General features: G+C 40.9%; 1 protein-coding gene across 1 annotated transcript; it reads right to left on the bottom strand.

Moving 5' to 3' along the window:
* Positions 1 to 404: 404 nt before the first annotated feature.
* mfsd9 (major facilitator superfamily domain containing 9) lies at positions 405 to 19,526 on the bottom strand. Its single transcript, XM_056465063.1, has 6 exons — positions 19,391 to 19,526; positions 17,850 to 17,937; positions 14,777 to 14,820; positions 4,515 to 4,644; positions 4,216 to 4,425; positions 405 to 2,467 (listed from the first exon to the last, which is right to left on the bottom strand). Exons 1-6 carry the CDS (start codon positions 19,472 to 19,474, stop codon positions 1,614 to 1,616), a joined length of 1,410 nt encoding a protein of 469 aa, XP_056321038.1. The 5' UTR covers positions 19,475 to 19,526; the 3' UTR covers positions 405 to 1,613.
* Positions 19,527 to 22,209: the final 2,683 nt, after the last annotated feature.

Raw genomic sequence — 22,209 nt, 5'->3', positions numbered from 1 at the left:
CATCGATGGCAAGTTAGGCACTAAATGACAGGCCAGATTTTTCTCACTACCCAGAGTCGAAATATAACCACACTACTTCTCTATGGAAGTCAGGACAAAATGGAGAGAACAGTGAGGGAAAAGAAAGAGCAATATGTGTCACCACTTTACTTCAATGTGAGCAAAACGAAACAATGAGGAAAGCCTTGCAGACTGCCTTCCTCAAAGAGCACTTGGCAGGAGTAGAGAGTTTATCATAATTTAACAGACAGCTCCAAGAGCTGAGCAAGCATTCTGTACTTCTATGTACTCAACACAGAGCTTGTGTGTACCTGTCTGGATGTAATGATGCTATATGCGCTTATGCAAGACAAATAATACTAAATAGACTAAATAGAGTGCATGCTGAAGATACAATAAGCAAGTAATGCACTTGAATATATTTATAGTGTAATGTCATACACCCAAAGCACTTTACAATTACATGAGAGGGTCTCTCCATACCACCACCAGTGTGCAGCATCCATCTTGATGATTTGACGGCAGCCCCAGAGAAATGGTGCCAGGGTGCTCACCACACATCAGCTGCACGTGGAGAGGAGAGACATGATAGAGCCAGTTTAGTGGATGGAGATGACTGGGAAGCCATTATGGGTAAGGGCAGATTTGTAAGGAAATTTGGCCAGGACACCAGGGTTACACCCCTACTCTTTACAAGAAGTGTCATGGAATGTTTGACGACTAAAGTCAGGACCTCAGTTTAGCATACTCCCAATGGATTGGGGCTTCCATGTGGCCTCCCATCCAAATACTAACCAGGCTCAGCCCTGCTTAGCTTCCTTCAGTGAGCAACCAGTCTGGGCTGCAGGGTGATATCTTGGGCTGCAGCTGTGACTTTTGTTGCTTGGTTCAGGGTGTGCTTTATTGGCACAGGGTAGTTCATAGGTACAGGGTAGTTTCCTGGTTATGATGGCATATGTGCCACGTCCTCCAACACTATTGGACTGATTTTAAATGTGCTTCTTGGTGCAATCATGCAGAGTTTTTCCCCAGAGTGTCATCACTTCTGATGCAGCACATGCTCCCTCCAAAGAGAACTCTTTCATGAATAGAAAGTTCAAAAGAACAGCATTTATATGAAACAGAAATCTTCTGTAATAGTATAAATATCTACACTATCACTTAAAATCATACTGACCCCAAATATTGTGATGGTAGTGTACGTAGTATTTTCTCAAATCTCTGGTTTACAGCAAGCATTATTGCTAGACTCTGGGGTAACTGTACAATTAGGAAGCATTTGAATAGTGGTTTAAAAAGGCTCAATGCCACAGTGAGGTAAAATTTGTACTTGATAAATTTCTCCCTCCAAAAACTTGGAAGTCAATCAGTAGTGTCCTTCAGAATTTATCAGTGACAACTTGTCTAAAATTTGGCCAGGAAGCAAGGAATGTTCCATATCTGGTGCTTTAAAATATTCTGATATAAACATTCCTCTTTTAAGACCTTCTTTAGCACATCTTACATTGACATTTAGTAGCTGGTATACAGATCCAAAACTTCACATCATCTGAGAGAAAAAAAAAGACCGCTGCCATCACAGTCCTTAGTCTTTCTTTCACTTTGAGTGCTGTTCACTGTTTGGGACTCTTGTCTTTAACCTTAGTCTTGCTGTCCCATTTAGGAGTCCTCATGAGTAGCAAACCCACTGCTAAAAGTGCCAATATGACCCCCAAACTAGGAGGTCCACAGGGGCTGAATTCTTGAGCCAATCCAGAAAGAAGTGGTGCCAAAACCCTACCCACAGCTGTGACTGACTGTCCCGCTCCAATTAACGTCCCACTAGCTTGGGATCCTCCACGCTGAAGCTCCAAATCGGTGATGCAAGTGCGTCCGATTGTGGTAGAAATGGCAAAAAATGTGGAGGTAAGCAAAACTTGCCATACATTTGGTGCAGTTGCATATAGGAAGATCAAAGTGCAGGTGAGTACAGTAGAGTGCAATAATAAAGCAGACATGTTGTTACCATATAGGTTTGTAACAGGGCCCACCAAAAACCCAGCAAAGGCTCCCAACATACTGCTGTAGCTTATCAGATATCCTGTGATCTTAGGTTTGAGTAGAAAACGCTCTTCCATGGCTAAGGAGAAGTTACTGTAGTACAGCATTATGGCTAGAGCCATTAGAAGGCGCACAAGGAAGACGTCCCACATGTCTGAGGATGCCACCATTTGGATGCGTATCCACACTGAGGTCAATTGTCTCCAGGCAGGCTGGACGATGGACAAGTCCGTCCAGCTCCAGCCCCCATGTGCCCTACTGCCGACTGCTGATGTGTCTGGATGCCGGAAGTGGTTTTTATCTGAGCAGTTCCGCTGGACTGAATTATTGAAGCTGTCGTAGGATTTGCTGGTTTTGGGTTTACCATTAGCATTTGCATCGATACAGTGATTGAGTGTCTCACTCCATGGTAGAATCCATACCAAACCTAAGAAGACAACATCGGGATAAGTAGCCTGATCTATTAGTAGTAAATATCTGAAGAGGTTAGTTATGAAGAAGTAGTGCACTTGGTTATATATGACCTTTCAGTTGAATTGCAACAAGTGTACTTGAAGTAGATATGTGTTTTTTTGTTGTTTTTTTCCCAAAGAAAAATATAAATTTAGTCCTGGTACACTTAGTGTTTACACTGGAATTTAAACCTAAAGATTTAAAAACACTTACTATAAACAAGTCAGGGGTGCCCAAACTTGGTCCTGAAGGGTTGGTGTCCAGAAAATTTTAGTTCCAACCCCAATTAGACACACCTGAACCAGCTAATAAAGCTTTTACTTAGAACGTACTCACAATAGGTACAGTTGCTTTGAACCGTGCCGAAGTGCGATTGTCCCCCCTCCGCTCTCCCCTTACGGCCTGCACTCACACTGCATTTTGCCTTCCGAACCGGAGCGCGCTCACGTCATCGATGATGCGACTGCTCAGTTTAGCAGGAAGAGAAGCGCTCTCGTTCAGCACAGAGGAAAATGCTTTAGTTATATCATTTTAGTCGTTTGGAATCAATAACTTTTTATGCTCATAAATTATTATATCATACCAAAGCCCAACCATATCGCGCTCTGGCACACGTCTTCCAACCGGGCCAGGGCCGGCCAACTGAACGGTGCCAGGGCCCAATTTGGAGCACTCATACGTGTCAAACAAACCGAGAAACGCACCTGGGCACTGTTTGGATAGCATAATGTGAGTGAACCCTAAGTGTACTACAAAGCTCCTGGCAGGGGTATTGAAGCAAGTTGGAGCGAAACTCTGCATGGACATCGGCCCTCCAGGATCGAGTTTGGGTAGCCCAGGTTCAAGTGTACTTTAATATAGTATATCGTAAAGCTCCAGTCTGCAGCTTTCTCTGTTTAAAATGTGCAATTTGTGGAAGTTTGTTGAGTTGGTTTAGATCTTCACATGCAAAAGATCTGACACCAGGACTCCTTCAATAGTATATATACAGTATGTATCGCGCAAAAACCCACCAGTCCCACTCAAATTATAAAACATTATTACAAGCTTACCATTGTGAACATCGGGTTGAAGTAAAGACAGTTTTAAATACTGTCTGGTTGCTTGCACTAAATTCAAACAAGTTACAAACTACAGCTTTAACACTTTTAAGATGACTTTTAGAAAGTGCACCTTGTACTAATGTCACATTAAGAGGTTTACCTTAAAGTACATTTTAAATCAACCATTTTTGTAGTGCTTTAGTTATTTTTTTTATTTGTTGGCTAACATGTCCACCAACTTCTACTTGAGTGGATAAATTTTTTTTAACAGCTAACTGCATTTATAAACTAAATTTATTAAATACAGTATAATGTGTATTGTATGAATATATTTTAATTTAGTGGCAATTAACATGAAAATTACAGCACAATGATAGGGACTAAAGTTTTCAAGCATCAAAATAGAATGTCTCTATAAATGTCTCTATGGGAGAATATATATTTAGCACCTTCATGATTGCTTATGAAATTTAAAATTACATCCTAAAAAACTTTTTAATCAGTCACATTCAGTTTTACATATTTCTTTATTTTTTTAGTAATTATTAATCATTTAAGCAAACCATTTATTGCATAAAAAAACATGATCTCAGAAAACATTAGGTTTTTTATACTTGTCTATACTTTTAAGTAAGTTATTTACCTTTGTTAATACAGCCCTACTGTCAATCTTCCTCACCTGCATTTAGAAGGAAAATGGCAGCACAGACGAATGAGGACAAGTAGAAGCCCCCCTCATGTTCAGTAAGAGATCCACCCACCACCGGTCCCAGAATGAAGCCCACACTTGAAGCGGCATTGAAGTGGCCCATCACTAGAGGACGCTCTTTCTCCGTCACTAGATCAGACAGCAGCGCTCGGCAGATAGACAGCGAGTGCTTGAAGAGCCCTTTCCACAAAAATCACATTAATATGTGACTTCAAGCAATAATGCACTTCGCAAATTTGCCCTTTGAACCACAGTAGTCAAGTACTTACCCACTGGTATCCTGGCCAGCACAAAGAGAGCAATACTGGTGGACAGACCCAGCAGGCCATATCCAAAGGCACTCAGCAAAAGGCACGTCAGTAGTGAATAGCGCCTCCCTACCACATCACTCCAACTTCCCTGCCAATGAGACAGTAGAATACATTTTTTGATACATGTATTAGGACTGTAATATAATTTGCACTGAAAGTGCATATACACTAGTCAACGTGAATCAAAACCTTTCAAAGTTGTCCTAAAACGTATGAACCGGACAATTTTGAAAAACTTTTGATCAAGATTTTTGAACTTGTTTGAAAACGTTGACTACTATATTTTAAATTCTCAAATTTGCAATTCATAATTGTAGATGGTTATTACAAATGTCTCAAATTTACATGTACATATGTAACACAAATAGTTTGTACAGAAATGACATGACAATATATTTTAGAACAATGTCTCTCAACCAAGTTCCTGGAGGACCACCAGCTCTGCACATTTTCCATGTCTCCTGAACCAAACACACCTGATTCAGATCATCAGCTGATTAGCAGAGACTGAAAGACCTGTAATGGGTGTGACAGACAAAGGAGACATCCAAAACATGCAGTGCTGGTGGAATGTGGTTGAGAAACACTGTTTTAGAAAACTCTAAATGAGAATATTTGGCACTACCCCTGTTAGTCATATTTTAAAGTGATAATTCACCCAAAAATTGTCATCATTTTTTCACCCTTTACTTGTTTCAAACTTTTATGAGTTTCTTTCTGCTGTTGAAGACAAAAAAGATACTTAAAAAAAAACCCTGGAAACCTGTAACCATACACATTTACATGTTTCTTTAAAATATCTTTGTATCAAAGATATCAAAATGTGTTCAACAGATGAAAGAATCTCATAAAGGTTGGAGGGAAATTTGAGTAAAGTTACATTTATGGGTGAAATATCCCTTTATAGACAATAAGAGTAACTATGAAATAGATCTTAGGTAAATGAGCCAAAATTAAAGCTAAAGTTGCTAACAGCTAACTAAATAATTTTAGATAAACCTATCTATTAACATGCAATTAAATGACAAAAACCATTAAGCTTCAATCTTAAGTTTATTCTTTTAAATTCATTATTTGTACAAGAAGTACTGCTAAAGCACACTTGAAAATGGGACAACAATAACCAATTTTGCATTTAAGATGCTGTAAGCCATTCTCTTTGTTTTGCTAAACAGCTAACCCTGATTAAACTTAGCAAAATAGCTCATTTTAATAAGAAAGCCCTCTCCAAAATCCTTCATGTCAGCAAAAGATTTCACCCGATCAACGTGTAACATCTCATGTTTTTTGTTGTTGTTGTTTTTGTTCAAAACTAGTGGGAACTTATGCAATTTGTAGTATATCAGGACGCAAACTTTAGTGGCATCCATCAAGTATTGAGACATTTTTTATTTACAGCAACACTTTTAAGTCAGAATCTTAGCCATTTATTAAAGGAAAGCATGTTTCACCCAAGAAAGCTACAATTTTTAGCCTAGAGGCAGACAGATCGGACGTGGCAAATGAAACGGCTCAGGCCCTCAGGCAAACACTGCAGGCATCTCCATACCAGCACTCATTAAACTGAGGCATGGAACACACACACACACACACACACACACACACACACACACACACACACACACATCTGCAGACACCGCACACTTGCCGTAATGCAATAAAAAATTAAATTGGATTTACTATGTTCTCTCTGTATATGGCCTACAGGCATGCCATAGAGGCTTACTGTTCCTGTCTGCTATCTCTTTGCTTAACATCCAAGAAAAGACAAATATCTCCTTCAATTCTTAACAAGACCCGTGACCCTTCAGGCTTTAGCCAGTTTAAGTGATGTTTGATAAACAAATTTCGGGAGGAGCACGCGCAGAAGTTTCAGTATCAAATACGTCATTGACAATTATTCTATTATCCAATCAGTTCTTGACCAAACCCCTATATATACCAAAGCTGTCTTACCTGCAGCATCTTACGACTTTAGCATCCAAACTTCGACGCAGAATGTCTGAGATTAATCTCTTCGCAGAGGACGACGCCTTCCTTGCCGAGGCTCCTCTGAGATCTCCCGCCGGTACCCAAAGCTCCGTAGCCCCGCAGAGCGCATCAGCTCAGCCCGCGGCTCCACCTCGAGGCCGCCGTTCAGCCAGAATCACGGCTGTCCGATCAAGACGGGGCTCACCATCTCCATCTCCCAGAAGGCAATCCTCTCCAGCCTCATCATTTGCCTCAGCCATGTCCTCCGTCCCAGCCACAGGGATAAACACCGTCTCCGACCTCCGCCAAGCATTGGCCAGCGCAGGCGTCACCGTTCCGCGCCGAACCACCAAGGCGGACCTCCTGGCTATGTATAACGCCTTGCAGTCCGGAGCACCACTTCCTTCCATCACTCCACCTTCCAAAGCCACGAAAAAATCCGGCCAGGTACAAAAGTCTCCATACCAGCGTCCGGATCGAAACCAGTCTTCCAGACCCGGACGCAGCAGCAGGCCGTCAGCGAGTCTGGGGAGAGCCCAAGGTCCAGAGGACGTAGGATCTCAAACCCCGGAAGTGGGACTCCACGCCGGCTCTGGACTCGTTCCTTCGAGCCGCCAGTATAGCGTGAGCTTGCCTCCGCTAGCGGCACCAGAAGCTCATCCTCAAATATATCCTTGGCCCGCAGCCCCCCCTTCAAACTCAAGCGCAGGGTCGCTACAGGAAGCACAGGCCCAAATTCACATCCTGCCTCCCCATTCCTCCCAAGCTCCCACGAGCAGTGCGAGCGCGAGGCCGCCTCAGCTCCCAGCTCAAAACCCAGCTCCTCTAATTCCTCCTCTTCTTCCCCAGGTTTTCTCAGGCCCCGACGCAAGTTCCAGCGCGAGGCCACCTCCGCTGATGTCACTAACGTCGGCAGCCCCTCCTCTCTTCTCTTTTTCTCCCACTGGTGATCCTAGGGCCAGCAGCAGCGCGAGCATGCCTCCGCAAGCGGCCCTAGCTTACAACTTTCCTTCAGGCCCCGACGCAAGTTCCAGCGTGAGGCCGCCTCCGCTGATGTCACTAACGTCGGCAGCCCCTCCTCTCTTCTCTTTTCCTCCCACCGGTGATCCTAGGGTCAGCAGCGCGAGCATGCCTCCGCAAGCGGCCCTAGCTTACAACTTTCCTCCAGGCCCCGACGCAAGTTCCAGCGTGAGGCCGCCTCCGCTGACGTCACTAACGTCGGAAGCCCCTCCCCTTTTCTCTTTCCCTCCCACCGGTGATCCTAGGGCCAGCAGTAGCGCGAGCATGCCTCCGCAAGCGGCTCTAGCCTCCAACATCCCACAGCCACTTCTTCACACTTCACAAGTCTTTTTCTCTGTCCACAGCCACGCCTCTACCTGTTCCACCCAACGCCCTCGCCCTGGATCCTCCACCCGTCTCCAACACCATCAGGAGCCAAATCCTGTCAGGTTCGGATGTTGATCTTTTTTCTCTCCTCTCACCCATTTCACCCACATCGGCAGACCGCCAGATAGATTGCGGCCAATTTTCAGTAACTTTAAAAAACACAGCTAACATTCAGTCACGCATCTTATCATTCGCAGAATTCACAATAGCATTTTCAAGATATACAGACGTCATTTGTTCTGTCTATCCCCACAGGAGGCGTGAGCTCAATGATTATCTCGCGATAGTCGCTGAGCTCGCGCTCTCATACGGAGGCTCTCATTTCTATACATACCACCGCCTTTTCTCCGCTAAATGCGCCATTCGCATTTCACAATGGAACCAGACCCCATTCTGGGGAGCCATAGACACAGATCTCCATAATAAAGTCTTTCTCGGTTGCCGCAGTATATCTTGCGCGGTCTGTCGATCCACCACCCACCACACAGAATCATGCCCATTCATAAATCCCATCCCTCCTCCCCTCCCCGACCCAGCCCAGCCCAGATCTACCAGTTACGTCCCTTCAAACCCAAATATTCCGCCCCTTTTTTCTGATCACAGCTCTTCTGTCCCAGCCTCCGCCAGCCCGTGCACCGGCTTCAATAGCGGCAGGTGCTGGAGACAGAAATGTCGTTTTTTGCATGTTTGCAATTTCTGCGGCGGCGCTCACGCCCGCACAGTATGTCCAGTGAGAAAATCTGTAAATAAAAATACCAGAAAGTACCTATCGACTCCTGTGAATGTTTCTCGCCTAAAATCGGAACTGCTCAAACATCCCGATCCCAAATTCACCGAATTTCTATTAACGGGTCTGTCTTCAGGTTTTCATCCAGGTGTCACTAGCCTACCCACCTGTAGTTTCATTTGTCCAAATCTTCAGTCCGCTCTCGCCGAACCCGACGTCGTCGACCGTCTAATCAAAAAAGAAGTAGACGAAAATTTCATGATGGGTCCTTTCTCCGCACCTCCTTTCAGAGTTTATCGCGTCAGTCCTATTGGCATCGCCACTAGGAAATTCTCCGATAAAAAACGCTTAATAATCGACCTCTCCTCCCCTCATAACTCTCCGTTTCCTAGTATTAACAGTCTCATCCCTCTGGAAGAGTACTCAATGATTTATCATGACATCGACCAAGCTATTTCATTAATTAAAATCGCGGGTCGCGGCGCATGGATGGCTAAAGTCGACATAACGTCCGCCTTTAAAGTCATGCCCATCCACCCTGACTTTTGGCACCTTTTCGGCATTCTTTGGCGAAAAAATTATTATTTTTCCGTCCGCCTAACCTTTGGTTGCAGAAGTAGTCCAAAGATTTTCGATACGCTGTCGGAAGCAATCTGCTGGATCCTTTCCAATAACTACGAAATCCCGCATCTAATACATCTACTAGATGATTTCCTAATCATCTCACCACCAGACGCTATACCAGCCGCGCACCTTTTGACAGTTCAGAAGGTTTTCGCTGAACTCGGGATTCCCCTCGCCGAGGAAAAAACCGCCGGTCCAAGCACTTCAATCGAATTCTTGGGCATCAAATTAGACTCCAATAAATTCCAAGCGTCCCTACCAAAGGAAAAAATTGATCGAACGATCCTGGTAGCTTCCTCCCTATTAGACAGTCCCCTCTGTTCTAAGCGTGAGCTATTATCAATTCTCGGCCATTTGAATTTCGCAATGCGCATAATTCCCCAAGGCCGCTCGTTTATTTCTCATCTCTTATTTCTCGCGTCCTCAGCTCACGGTCTAGAGGATATTATATCCATCGATGACAATAGCCTAAACGAACTCCGTTTATGGATATTATTCCTCAAACAATGGAACGGTCTCTCCTTCTTTTACAGCGACCTAATATCCTCCCCAGCAGACATTAATTTATTCACCGACGCCGCCCCGTCAATCGGATTCGGAGGCTACTATCAAGGACGCTGGTTCGCGTCCACTTGGCCGCCCCAGCTATTAGACCTGCCGCAACCACTAAAATCATCGGCGCTATTCGAGCTCTACCCACTAGTCGTCGCTGCATCCCTATGGGGTAAAGAATGGTCCTCTTCCCGCATCATAATTCACTGTGACAATGAAGCAACCGTTCACTGTATAAATAAAGGCCGTTCAAATTCGCTAGCACTAATTCCCCTACTAAGACGCCTAACTTGGATCTCAGCATGTGACCAGTTTATTTTAACTGCAAATCACATTTCTGGGTCCAAAAATCAAATTGCTGACTCTCTCTCTCGTTTTGCCTTCCAGAAATTCAGACATTTGGCTCCAGAGGCGGATCAGTTTCCAATCCAAGTCCCTCCTTATTCAGAGCTGATATTCCCATAGATCATCCTTTAAAAAACCTGCTTGGAGCCTCTCTCGACTTTATCCTTCAGGCAGTGGCTCCTAGAACCCTGCAGTCATATTTAACAGCATGGAAAAGCTTTAAAACATTCCATGCATGTTATAACATACTGTTTCCAGATTTTTCTCTACTTTCCATTTTCATCTTACATATCCTACCTCACAATTATCAAAAAACTCCAGATCAATTCCATTAAAGGCTATTTGAGTGGAATTCAATTTTTCCACAAACTAATTTACGGCTCCCCTGCACCTCACATAGCTAATTCGCAAACAACTCTTCTCTTGAAAGGCATACAGAGAACCCACCCCACACGTCATGACACCCGACAACCCATAACACTGAAAACACTCACTAAATGCATATCCACTCTTCGCAAAGGATACGAATCAATCCACACAGCACGTACTCTCGACGCCATGTTTATTTTAGCCTTCTTCGGATTTTTAAGGTGTTCAGAACTCACCATTACATCAGGGTTCAACCCAAACATTCATCCCACCATATCCGATCTAGTAACGCTGGATAACGAAACCATTTCTTTCCTCATTAAACAAAGCAAAACTGATCAAGCAAAAAGAGGCCATTACATTTACATTTTCAACCTTCAATCACCTATCCATCCATACCAAACACTGCTAGCATTTTCACATATCAGGAGATCACAAGCCACTTCCCTTTCAGACCCCCTTTTTACAGACGATAGCAATCGCCCAGTCACTCGTTTCTGGTTCCAGAAGCATCTTAAATGCGTCCTAATTAAGTCGGGCTTTCCAGCTGACAATTTCTCCAGCCATTCCTTCAGAATAGGCGCAGCCACCACTGCAGCACAAAATGGTCTATCAGAGCAGCAGATCCAAACACTCGGACGCTGGTCCTCACAGGCCTTTAAGTGCTACATTCGAGCCGACCGCTCTCACATTAGAAAAGCCCATCAAACCCTTATTCAAAACACATTCCTTCATTGACACGACACTTCCTTCGAAATATACTTTGCATAATATATTTTAATAACGCTAATACAGCATCTACATAACCGTTCCAACAGGAGATGCACACCTCATTATTATGCACCACTGCAAGCGCAGAGACTGCTCCCACGGGAGACGTACACCTTTTTATGCACCACCGCTAGCGCGGTGACCGCTCCTACGGGAGACGTACACCTTTATAATCATGCACCACCGCAAGTGCGGTGACAGCTCCCACGGGAGACATACATCTTATGCACCACTGCAAGTGCAGTGACCGCTCCCTCGGGAGACACACACCTCATTATTATGCACCACTGCTAGTACAGTGACCGCTCCTACGGGAGACGTACACCTTTATATATTATGCACCACTGTATGTGCAGTGACCGCTCCCATGGGAGACGTACACCTCATTATGCACCACTGCAAGCGCAGTGACCGCTCCTACGGGAGACGTATACCTTTATAAATTATGCACCACTGCAAGTGCAGTGACCGCTCCCATGGGAGACGTACACCTCATTATGCACCACTGCAAGCGCAGTGACCGCTCCTACGGGAGACGTACACTTTATAATTACGCACCACTGCAAGTGCAGTGACAGCTCCCACGGGAGACGTACACCTCATTATCATGCACCACTGCTAGTGCAGTGACCGCTCCTACGGGAGACGTACACCTTTACAAAATTTTGCACCACTGCAAGTGCAGTGACCGCTCCCATGGGAGACGTACACCTCATTATGCACCACTGCAAGCGCAGTGACAGCTCCTACGGGAGACGTACACCTTATAATTATGCACCACTGCAAGCGCAGTGACAGCTCCCATGGGAGACGTACACCTTATCATGCACCACTGCAAGCGCAGTGACAGCTCCCTCGGGAGACGTACACCTTAATTATGCACCACTGCAAGTGCAGTGACAGCTCCCATGGGAGAAGTACACCTTACCACCACTGCCAGCGCAGTGACCGCTCCTATGGGAGACGCCCGTCTCCCGTGGGAGCGACGACTCCTGCTGGAGACACTTAACGCATCACCATCAATACAGTTACTGCCTCCTCCCGAGACACACACCTTGCAAAGCACAACCATCAGCTTAACAGCACCCCTCCAAATTTTAAAGATCAGCAAATTTTGGGGGGCTCACCCACTTGTCTGGCTGCTGTCCTGTAACAAAATAAGCAATTTTTGGGGAGCGTTCTGGGGCCGGGCTAGATACTTCGCTCGAATCCCTATTCCTCTTTGTTTCCTGATAAGAGGAATGACTCGAGTTTGGGTGTCTTCCCCGAGCTCAGAGCCCTCTCCCCGGACAGCACGCCAAATACGCTTTATTCTGAAACTGTTGCAAGTGTGAACTCGTGAAGTGATGTTTGATAAACAAATTTCGGGAGGAGCACGCGCAGAAGTTTCAGTATCAAATACGTCATTGACAATTATTCTATTATCCAATCAGTTCTTGACCAAACCCCTATATATACCAAAGCTGTCTTACCTGCAGCATCTTACGACTTTAGCATCCCTCCACCACCCCGTCACCTCACCTCTTAAGCATTACTATCCCGGGGGGAGCGTTCTGGGGCCGGGCTAGATACTTCGCTCGAATCCCTATTCCTCTTTGTTTCCTGATAAGAGGAATGACTCGAGTTTGGGTGTCTTCCCCGAGCTCAGAGCCCTCTCCCCGGACAGCACGCCAAATACGCTTTATTCTGAAACTGTTGCAAGTGTGAACTCGTGAAATATGTGTGTGTGTCAGTGTGCTTGTCAATGGTTACATGACAACCAGTTTTACAGTAACGCACTCAAGACGTGAAAGCCATCTGCAGTTTGAGGATTGCAGTATGTGGATTATAATTACCAATTGAGGTGATACATGCTTTAATTTCCATGGAGACAAATCAGACTAAGTATACATTGATTATTAAAGTATGAAATCTAAATTCATTCATTCATTTTTTTTCGGCTTAGTCCCTTTATTAATCTTTATTAATGAACCGCCATCTTATCCAGCATTTGTTTTACGTAGCGGATGCCCTTCCAGCTGCAACCCATCACTGGGAAACATCCATACACACTCATTCATTCACACACATGCACTACGGACAATTTAGCTCTCCCAATTCACCTATAGCGCATGTCTTTGGACTGTGGGGGAAACCAGAGCACACGGAGGAAACCCACGCCAACACTGGGCGAACATGCAAACTCCACACAGAAATGCCAACTGACCCAGCCAAGGCTCAAACCATGGACCTTCTTGCTGAGGCGATTGTGCTACCCACTGCGCCACCGTGACATTGCGCACATTGTTATCCTTTAGGTGAACAATTAATCCATGCAAGTTAATCCACTGAATTTTTTATTTATTTATTTTTGCTAATCGTCAATCAAATTCTGATCATTTGCTTCCTTGTTTGGAGGGGCGGTCATTCTCTGATGATGTCAGTTTAAAGGCTTCAGCCTCAATATTCTTAACAACGAGTCTCTTTCCTTTAGCAAAGAGCATAGAATCATCAACAGGCGACACTTTGGAAAACAGCCACTACATGCCGCTAGTGTCATTTTGGAATGAAAATTCCATAAGGACAACAGCACGGATAACTAATGTTAGACATAACTAATTAAAGTATTAAGTTAAATATGAGTTTAAATAATCTACTATATATATATATATATATATATATATATATATATATATATATATATATATATATATATATATATATATATATATATCAGCATGAATGAGTACACCTCCTTTGAAAAGTAACATTTTAAACAATATCTTAATGGAAACAAAAACTATTTCCAAATTGTTGACAATAACTTAGTTTATTATAACATCTGTTTAACCTATGACATGAAAGTAAAGTTAACAAAATAACTTTGATTACTTTTTTTGTTTTGCTCAAATTCATTCATTCATTTATTCATTTTCCTTTTGCATAGTCCCTTTATTTATCAATCATTTTGAAGAAAGTGGATTTTTACATAAAAGCTTTATTAGTCTTTCAACAGACAACACTGGAAAAAATACTATATACTATTATTACATATAATATTGCAACAAAAGTAACCTAAAAGTGACAGTTTTAAGTCTTTCAGGTTGTATCTCAGCTTTAAAGCACTTTTTAAATAAATAAAAAACAAAAGCAGCTGCTTGCCATCATGACAGCATTAAGGTCCAATGGACGGCCAATCACTTTCACTCCAAAATGGTGGAATCGCGGTGCTGTTGCTGGGCGCTGCTGTTGCAATGGAACGTTCTATTGAGTGTCGCCTCTTGGTGATTCTAAACTCTTTGCAGTTAGTTTGCTATGAGCAAATTATGTGCAAAAAAGAAGCCCCGCCCCTACTCAATATTCTGTTTCATTTGAAAGTACATCAAGGTTATTGAAATAAAAGTGTCAGAAACTTCCGGGTCACACAATCTTTGAATTGAGTAGCAAATTAATCATATTACAGCAGCAAAAAAAAAAAAAAAAAAAAACTACTTACCACCAAAGTGCTAGAGAAAAGTTGTAATACACCATAAGTAGATCCTGCAACAATGCAAAACAGACAAAGAATAAAACAAAAAAAGATATTAGTTTTACAATCAAACAGTTAGGGGAACAAGACCTTGTGATCCAAATCCAAGCAGTCAGGCTTCAGTTAGTGATTTCCATTGGCATTATATTGGCCATTTTTAAGCAGCCCTTTTAATCAGAGACGAGGTGCAGGCAATGTACTGGTGATTTCAAACACATGCTTGTCTTTGCCCTAACAATAACAGCTCGCTAAACAGTAGCTATGAAGTCATCTATAAACTAGAAAAGTATGAAAATCCAAGGATGTGCAAAAAATGTGGACATCTATATTTACAAAACCAAATGAAATTATATTTATTACATTACAATTATTTTGCCCAGTGACCTATACTTTCCTGGAAGAATTTTCAACTCTGATTATTATAACTTAAACTGTTTACTGAACTGGTGTATTTGTTTTACAAAAAAGATTTTTCACAAGACACAACAAATTTCAGTGCACTTCTTTAAACTTGATGTAGAGCTTAAATCCATGCAATCATTAGCCATCGAATCTGTATGCTGTATGTCCAAAACATGCACTGTTTATAATCTGAGAATTTCCTACTTTCAAACAGTGTGAGGCACACCAGTTCAACGGCTCGTTAATGTGAACATCTAATAAGCCAATCATATGGCAGACAAGACAATCTGAACTTTAAACTAATCAATCAGAAACACTGCATCTCACTTATCTGCTACGCATGGTTCAGTTCACAGAGTACTCTGCTAACAAGCATATGATCTAAATCAAGAGTGTTCAAATGGAAGAAAGAGTCATGGGTCAACGTTGACTTTAAATGTGGTATGGTTTTGGGTGCCAGATGGGCTGCTCTGATTATTTCAGAAACTGCTGATGTTCATACACAACCATCTCTAGTATTGTCTAAAAAACAAGGATGCAAAAACAAGGAATATTTGACTCATACCAATAATTGATATCTCTTTAAAAGTAGAAGCAGTTCACCAATGTATTACTCTGCATTCACACCACCATCCCAGCAAACACGGGGAGAACATGCAAACTCCACACAGAAACGCACACTGAACCAGCCAAGGCTCGAATTAGTGACCTTCTTGCTGTGAGGTGAATGAGCTACCCACTGTGCCAATCCCTATAAGAACCTGTAAGTCAAATAAACCTCTCACCACATTAGTTCCAAACCAAAACAAATCACAGTTTAATCATTGCTATGGTGGGTTTCCCAGTTTGTAATGTGGAATGCACATAAATTAACGTTTACGTGAAGACCAAGACTATTAAACGTCTTGTATAAACAGCATGTTGAATTTAGACTAGCACTTAAAAACATGAACACAAAAGCCTCACGACACAAACAGTTTTTAATTTGCTTATTTAGACAAAAAACACATGTAAACATATTGGATCCTCAGAGTGCCAACGGCAGGGCGGTCAGAGCGAATTCTGAGGTTCTCGTCAGCGGCAGAGTGAACACATGGTTAGCCGATAGATATAAATATTCAAAATTTTCTATTTAAACAAACACATACAGTGAACAACTGATTTCATTCGAAAACTTCAGAAAAGTTTGAACTGATCTCTGAACCTCATTAATCAATTTTCTATAGCCAACTTTCTTTAATATAAATAAAATCTACTTCCTGACATAGAAAATAGAAATAAAAATATAAACAAAGCAATTGAGTCATTAACCAAAATCAAAATACCAGTAAAATTATTAAAAAGTGGCAGGCAGCAAGCATGCGAAGTGATTCAACTAGCAGAAATAATACATAATTTATCAGCTTAAAGATATTAGCCTAATTTTGTAGGGCTGATAACGATAACATTACAAATAGCTTTATCCGATATTTATATAATTTGCCACATATTGATATGGCCACTGAAATATTGTGCATCTCTAGCAAAAAATATTCAGTTGAGGTGAGAGAAGAAAAATGGCCAGACTAATTTGAGCTGATTTAAAGGCAACAAGTAAAAAGATCATTCTAATACACACTGGCTACAATCTAAGGCTACAATCCACACCGGCTGACCTCCTTGATTATTGTTGCTCACCACATACAGTATACCCATCTTATGATGACTACTTCCATGCTACGTCACAAAGCTCAAACCATCTCAGACTGTTTACTTGAACATGACTCTGTGACAGTGGGTTCACTAAACTTAAATGGGCTCCACCAACACCAGATCTCAATTGAACATAGCACCTTTGGGATGTACCTGAACAGGAGATTTGTCTCATGCAGCGGACAAATCTGGATCAACCAAAACATCATGTTTCCAGCACCCTTTTTGAATCAATGCTCTTCTGAAGTCAAAAGGGTGTCCAACCCAAAACTAGCTAACTGAACCCACTACAGGGGCCCTTGAGTGTATGTTATTAGAGGGATTAATCACCCAAAACGTAAAATGTAATTGCTATTTATTTACTTACCTTTTACTTGTTTCAAACCTGTTTGAGTTTCTTTCTTCTGATGAACACAAAGGAAAATATATTTAAAGAAAGCTGTAACCATCAACTTCCATATTGTTTGTTTTTCCTTCATGGAAATCAATGGTTACAAGTTTTCAGCTTTCTTTAAATTACCAGGCTATTCAAAATATCAGGTTTGAAACAAGTTCAGGGTAAATGATGATGAGTGAACAGTTTTAACGAGTGAATCATCCCTGTTTTAATAGATCAATGGCAGCATTGGATTTAACACTGCAAAAAATTATATTCTTACTTACAGTTCTTGTCTTGTTTCTCATCTAAATATAAAATAATTCTTAAATCAAGAAGCATTTTCTTGACAAGTGCAATTTTGCTTACCCCACAGGCAGATTATTTATTTTGTTTTAATGAAAAAAATGCTTTAAAATGACATGTTTTTTCTATAATCAAGACATTTTTTTTTCTTAAATACTTCTTGATATATCTGGACTCAAAACAAGACAAAAATGCTTTTTTTGCAATGAAAAAAATAAAAAATAAAAAATAAAATAAAATAAAATAAAAAAATCAGACACTTACCTACAATCCCAGCCACTGTAGGACTTGCTCCCAGAAACTTCACATGATGACTCAGCAAAGGGATAATCATACTCACCCCAAAGAGGTCCTGAAAACACACACAGACAAAAACAAATAGATTTATACTTAAGGAAATCAAACATACCCTTGGATTTATGCTGATAACTTATTCGAGGCGACGCAGTGGCACAGTAGGTAGTGCTGTCGCCTCACAGCAAGAAGGTCGCTGGTTCGAGCCTCGGCTGGGTCAGTTGGCGTTTCTGTGTGGAGTTTGCATGTTCTCCCTGCGTTCGCGTGGGTTTCCTCCCACAGTCCAAAGACATGCGGTACAGGTGAATTGGGTAGGCTAAATTGTCCGTAGTGTATGAGTGTGAATGAGTGTGTATGGATGTTTCCCAGAGATGGGTTACAGCTGGAAGGGCATCCGCAGTGTAAAGCATGCTGGATAATTTGGCGGTTCATTCTGCTGTGGCGACCACAGATTAATAAAGGGACTAAGCCGACAAGAAAACGAATGAATGAATGAATGAATAACTTAATCGAGTCTAATTTCAGCAGATTTAATCTGAGATGGTAACAATACCCTGAACTGCAGAATAGATTTTTTTAATAGACTGTCTTTTGTAGTTGAATGCATTTTTAAAATGACACTTTGCCACTTGATTCTTCTTGTAAGTCAATAAAGTGTCAGATAAAGATATTTTGAGTCAAAGGTTTATAGCCTACTAAGGCCCATGAACGCGTGCTTTGATCTATGACAAAACAAAAACATGTTTTGAGAAATTAGTTAACAGAAAGTGAATAAACAATATGTTTAATTTGTCTTCACAGTAAGAAACAATATACGCATAAACAGTCTCAAGTCAATGCTGAAACAAAAGCCCATCCCTGAGCCTGTTTATCTGGATTTTTAACTGTTCTGCAGTCATGCCAGCCAAAGACTTGATTGAAGTCACACCGTACCTCAGTTCAGTGTCACGGCACTTTCTATTAAACTAAAGCTACTGGTCAAGAGGAAAAGAAAGAGAGAAAGACAATGTGTTCTTTATCATGGCTGATGCCAAAATCCAGACACTTAAACAAGATATCCTACTATACAGATGCAAAAACATATTACTATCCTAATCTGATAGATAGATAGATAGATAGATAGATAGATAGATAGATAGATAGATAGATAGATAGATAGATAGATAGATAGATAGATAGATAGATAGATAGATAGATAGATAATGAACACCCTGTTTAAAAGTCACGTGATAGCAAAGGTGAATATCATTATTTTTTTGTAAACAACATTCCTGTCTTACAACAATTTATAAATATCTTAACTTTTCATAATATTTTAATGTTAAATAGTAGGAAATAAAATCGTTTTCTAGAGCCATTAAATATGACAGCTTGTATAAGAATAAAAAGTGCAGAACAGGGGCATCCCATAGATGTAAACTTACTGACAGCAGCTTAAAGTGATGTGTCATTGCGGTCAATGGCATGCAGAAAAACTCTGAACTTTGGCAAATACAAAATATGATACTCACCATGAATCCCACCACGTATATACATCGTATAATGCGCGTTGGTCTCCGTCGTCTGTGCGTAATGGCACATTTAGAGTTATTCATTCTCCCGCATCGACAGAGAGGAGTGCAGTCAATGCGGAAGCGGTGTACAGCGTTGCTATGTTGCTGAGACATCACGAGGTTTAGACCACCCGTCCCTTTAAAGGGGTGCGCGCTCTGCTTGTGAAAGTAATGTTCTGCTGGAGACCACGAATATGTTTAGACTGGCTGTATTTCATCACTTAAAAAAGGTAAAATGTGTTGTGTGCACGAACGTGGGTGTTTACGTGTAATAAATTGTCGAGCGGGGTTTGTTTAATGTACAGGGATCTCTTGTTTATGGTACAGTCCTCTGCACATCAAACAGACCGACACGCGCTTGTATTTGAACAGCAAAACATCGCATTACCGGGTTACCCTCTAAAACAATATTTAGTATAAAATAGTATAAGTTTTCCTTATTAATGTATTTACTAACATAAACTAACTAACTAAACTAACTAACTAGCTAAAATTGTCCGTAGTGTAGGCTATGTGTGTGAATGAGTGTGTATGGATGTTTCCCATTGATGGTGAAGCAGCTGGAAACGCATCAGCTGCGTAAAAAATATGCTGGATAAATTGGTTCCTTTGTGGTGACCCAAGATTAATAAAGGGACTAAGCCGAAAAGAAAATGAATGAATAATAATAATAATAATAATAATAATAATAATAATAATAATAATAATAATAACAATATTAATAATAACTAGATATTAATGTTTGAGGACAAACTTTATGGTGGCTTGAAAAGCCGAGTCTGAATTAGCATGTTACTAGCATGAATTAGCAAGTAACTAGCATGATTCTAACATAAATTAGCATGTAACTAGCATGATTCTAGCATGAATTAGCATGTTACTAACCTGTTTCTAGCATGAATTAGCATGTTACTAGCATGTTTCTAGCATGAATTAGCATGATTCTAGCATGAATTAGCATGTTACTAGCATGTTTCTAGCATGAGTTAGCATGTTACTAGCATGAATTAGCATGTTACTAGCATGATTCTAGCATGAATTAGCATGTTACTAGCATGTTTCTAGCATGAATTAGCATGTTACTAGCATGTTTCTAGCATGATTTAGCATGTTATTAGCATGATTCTAGCATGAATTAGCATGTTTCTAGCATGAATTAGCATGTTATTAGCATGATTCTAGCATGAATTAGCATGTTACTAGCATGATTCTAGCATGAATTAGCATGTTACTAGCATGTTTCTAGCATGAATTAGCATGTTACTAGCATGATTCTAGCATGAATTAGCATGTTATTAGCATGATTCTAGCATGAATTAGCATGTTATTAGCATGATTCTAGCATGAATTAGCATGTTACTAGCATCGTTCTAGCATGAATTAGCATGTTACTAGCATGTTTCTAGCATGAATTAGCGTGTTACTAGCATGATTCTAGCATGAATTAGCATGTTACTAGCATGTTTCTAGCATGAATTAGCATGTTACTAGCATGATTCTAGCATGAATTAGCATGTAACTAGCATGATTCTAGCATGAATTAGCATGTTACTAGCATGATTCTAGCATGGATTAGCATGTTACTAGCATGATTCTAGCATGAATTGGCATGTTACTAGCATGAATTAGCATGTTACTAGCATGATTCTAGCATGTTACTAGCATGTTTCTAGCATGAATTAGCATGTTACTAGCATGAATTAGCATGTTACTAGCATGATTCTAGCATGTTACTAGCATGATTCTAGCATGAATTAGCATGTTACTAGCATGATTCTAGCATGAATTAGCATGTTACTAGCATGATTCTAGCATGGATTAGCATGTAACTAGCATGATTCTAGCATGAATTAGCATGTTACTAGCATGTTTCTAGCATGAATTAGCATGTTACTAGCATGATTCTAGCATGAATTAGCATGTTACTAGCATGTTTCTAGCATGAATTAGCATGTTACTAGCATGATTCTAGCATGAATTAGCATGTTACTAACATGTTTCTAGCATTAATTAGCATGTTACTAGCATGTTTCTAGCATGAATTAGCATGTTATTAGCATGATTCTACCATGAATTAGCATGTTTCTAGCATGAATTAGCATGTTATTAGCATGATTCTAGCATGAATTAGCATGTTACTAGCATGATTCTAGCATGAATTAGCATGTTACTAGCATGATTCTAGCATGAATTAGCATGTTACTAGCATGATTCTAGCATGGATTAGCATGTTACTAGCATGATTCTAGCATGAATTAGCATGTTACTAGCATGAATTAGCATGTTACTAGCATGATTCTAGCATGTTACTAGCATGTTTCTAGCATGAATTAGCATGTTACTAGCATGTTTCTAGCATGAATTAGCATGTTGTTAGCATGATTCTAGCATGAATTAGCATGTTTCTAGCATGAATTAGCATGTAACTAGCATGATTCTAGCATGAATTAGCATGTTACTAGCATGATTCTAGCATGTTACTAGCATGTTTCTAGCATGAATTAGCATGTTACTAGCATGATTCTAGCATGAATTAGCATGTTACTAGCATGTTTCTAGCATGAATTAGCATGTTACTAGCATGATTCTAGCATGAATTAGCATGTTACTAACATGTTTCTAGCATTAATTAGCATGTTACTAGCATGTTTCTAGCATGAATTAGCATGTTATTAGCATGATTCTACCATGAATTAGCATGTTTCTAGCATGAATTAGCATGTTATTAGCATGATTCTAGCATGAATTAGCATGTTACTAGCATGATTCTAGCATGA

Source organism: Danio aesculapii, chromosome 9 (assembly GCF_903798145.1).
Source record: "Danio aesculapii chromosome 9, fDanAes4.1, whole genome shotgun sequence".
Classification (NCBI taxonomy): Eukaryota; Metazoa; Chordata; class Actinopteri; order Cypriniformes; family Danionidae; genus Danio; species Danio aesculapii.
The sequence above is the reverse complement of the archived record's forward strand: the minus strand, read 5'-3'. Positions and strand labels throughout refer to the sequence as shown.